This window comes from Thermobia domestica, chromosome 14, assembly GCF_964235325.1.
Source record: "Thermobia domestica chromosome 14, izTheDome1.hap1.1, whole genome shotgun sequence".
NCBI lineage: Eukaryota > Metazoa > Arthropoda > Insecta > Zygentoma > Lepismatidae > Thermobia > Thermobia domestica.
The window spans coordinates 165,008,165-165,010,521 of NC_137467.1; the positions used below are offsets into that span (position 1 = coordinate 165,008,165).

Genomic DNA, 2,357 nt, shown 5'->3' on the forward strand with positions numbered 1-2,357 from the left:
CCGGTCCACATTCTACCCGTGCTTGTACAAACCTAAAGTCTCCTCCGACTTGTCCCACTTGTCAGGAGCAACATCCTGCTTATAGCTATAAATGCAAGGGCAAACCAGACCCACAACGGGACCATCCTGAATTGGTAGTACCTCTTCGTACACCAGAACAACCCATCACACATCATCATTCTATAGACGCTCCGATAACCCTTGACCAGCTTCTGACCTTCTTTACTTTGGCTATGCAGAACATCCAACCATTCCAACGACCTCACATTCTCCAGCAAATCATTCAAGCCGCAAAGTCCACATTCCATGTTAACTTTACTGCCACTTATTCTGGGAACACCGTCCATTTTCACACCTCATTACCAGATTCTCTTTCTCATGGCTCTAGTGTTCCTGTTTCTTAATATCCGTTCATTTCGTCAAAACAAAGTTCTCTTTGAAACGCTGCTCCTTGAAGAACACGTTACAGCCTTTCTGTTGAACGAAACATTCTTAACGCCATCTATGGGTTGTCGAGTACCTGGATATACCTTACTACGTGAGGATTGCAAATTACTTGCCCAACGCGCTCATGGTGGTACGGCCGTTGGCTTCCTTCATAAAATTCCGCATCGACGACATATTTGCAATACTCTTCATCTACCAGAATACGTCCTTACTTCTCTATATTTTCGAAACATCACCATCACCGTCGCAACTATTTACATTCGTCCTGGTCACCCATTACCAACAGCGTTTGTTCAATTTATATCAAACTCATTCAATCACTACATCATTATGGCCGATTTTAATATGCATAGCCGGCCCGATCACGAAAGAACTAACTTCAAAAATTTCCTTACCACCCACACGACTGGTATCATACAAGATCTACCGAAACATACTAGGCCCATTTCAAATACAACGCCGGACATAGTCATTTTATCAACAACTCTAGTCTCCCATAGTCTTGTCGAAATTTTAGACCCACTTGGTAGTGATCATGTGCCAGTAAAGCTTACCATTAACACTCATAGCTCTAACACAACTCAAGCGCAACCAATTCTCTCCACCAGCCTTCGTTTCGATAAAGCAAACTGGAATAATTATAGATCACATCTCACTAACAGCACAGGTCACCTCACAGAACCTACAACGGAAGACGAGCTTGACACTGCAATAGACACTATAACTTTCGCAATCCATGAAGCTAGTACACGTTTCATACCTGCAAGTACGTCCCGCCCATATCAGCCTACTTTGCCGCCAAACTATCTCACCATGGTAACACGTTCTCGACAACTGTATCGTGAATATACTCGCACGCATAATCCAGATGCCCTTCGCCATCATAAACAGTTACAACGCAAAGTACGCAATTATATTCGCGCTTATAAACTTCGATGTTGGATTAAAACATGTAATAAACTCTCAGACACGAGTCATCCTTCAAAGTATTGGAAGCGGTTTAATGCTCTATGTGGAAATATACAAGGACTCCATACCCTATTTTAATCGACAACTCACCAGCACAGGACGACATAGACAAAGCAAATGCTTTTGCAAACAATCTACAACGCATTTTCACACCTTTACCTTCCGACGATTCTTCACTTCTTTACCTTCCGTCCAGCCGAAAAAGTTAATGTGAATTCTTACTCCTTACAACCCAATACCTGCCATTCCCTTCTACCTGAGACACCGTTAACTTCACCAATTACAGTCCATGAACTCAGAGCTGTTGTCAACCGAAAACGTAATTCCGCCCCAGGTTTTGATCAGGTAACTTACCGCCATATCAAAGAAAGCCCTTTATCATTATTGGCTCTTCTAGCAACTATTTATACTTTCATTCTCCGCACTGGATATTTCCCAACAACATGGAAAACTTCGAAAACACTTATGTTTCCTAAACCGAACAAACCGTTAGATGATGTTTCATCATATCGTCCAATTCAACTTACCTCCACCTTTAGCAAAATCCTCGAACGGATACTGGTCAAACGACTTCATACATACCTTGCTCATCATCACATTCTTCCGATATATCAAGCCGGCTTCAGACCTGCTTTCTCCATCAACGACCAACTTCTTCGACTTACGAATCTGATCACCACACATTATAATAGCGTCAAACCCTCTTGTCTGGTACTATTCGATTTAGAAAAAGCATTTGACAAAGTCTGGCATCTAGCTCTCATTCACAAACTTATTCGCCTTCATATTCCAATCCCTTATATCAGATTTATTTACAACTTTCTGACTGGCCGTCTTGCATACGTTTCCATAAACGATCATCTATCACATCCAATCTTTATACTTTCTGGTGTCCCTCAAGGTTCTGCGTTATCGCCTCTTTTATATCTCCTCTTTGTTAC

At 41.9% G+C, this 2,357-nt stretch overlaps 1 protein-coding gene across 1 annotated transcript; it reads left to right on the top strand.

Annotated features, from left to right (window-relative positions):
• The first annotated feature begins 378 nt into the window (after nucleotides 1–378).
• Nucleotides 379–1,494, top strand: LOC145670091 (uncharacterized). The gene has a single exon (XM_081738459.1). It carries the CDS (start codon nucleotides 379–381, stop codon nucleotides 1,492–1,494), a length of 1,116 nt encoding a protein of 371 aa, XP_081594585.1.
• Nucleotides 1,495–2,357: the final 863 nt, after the last annotated feature.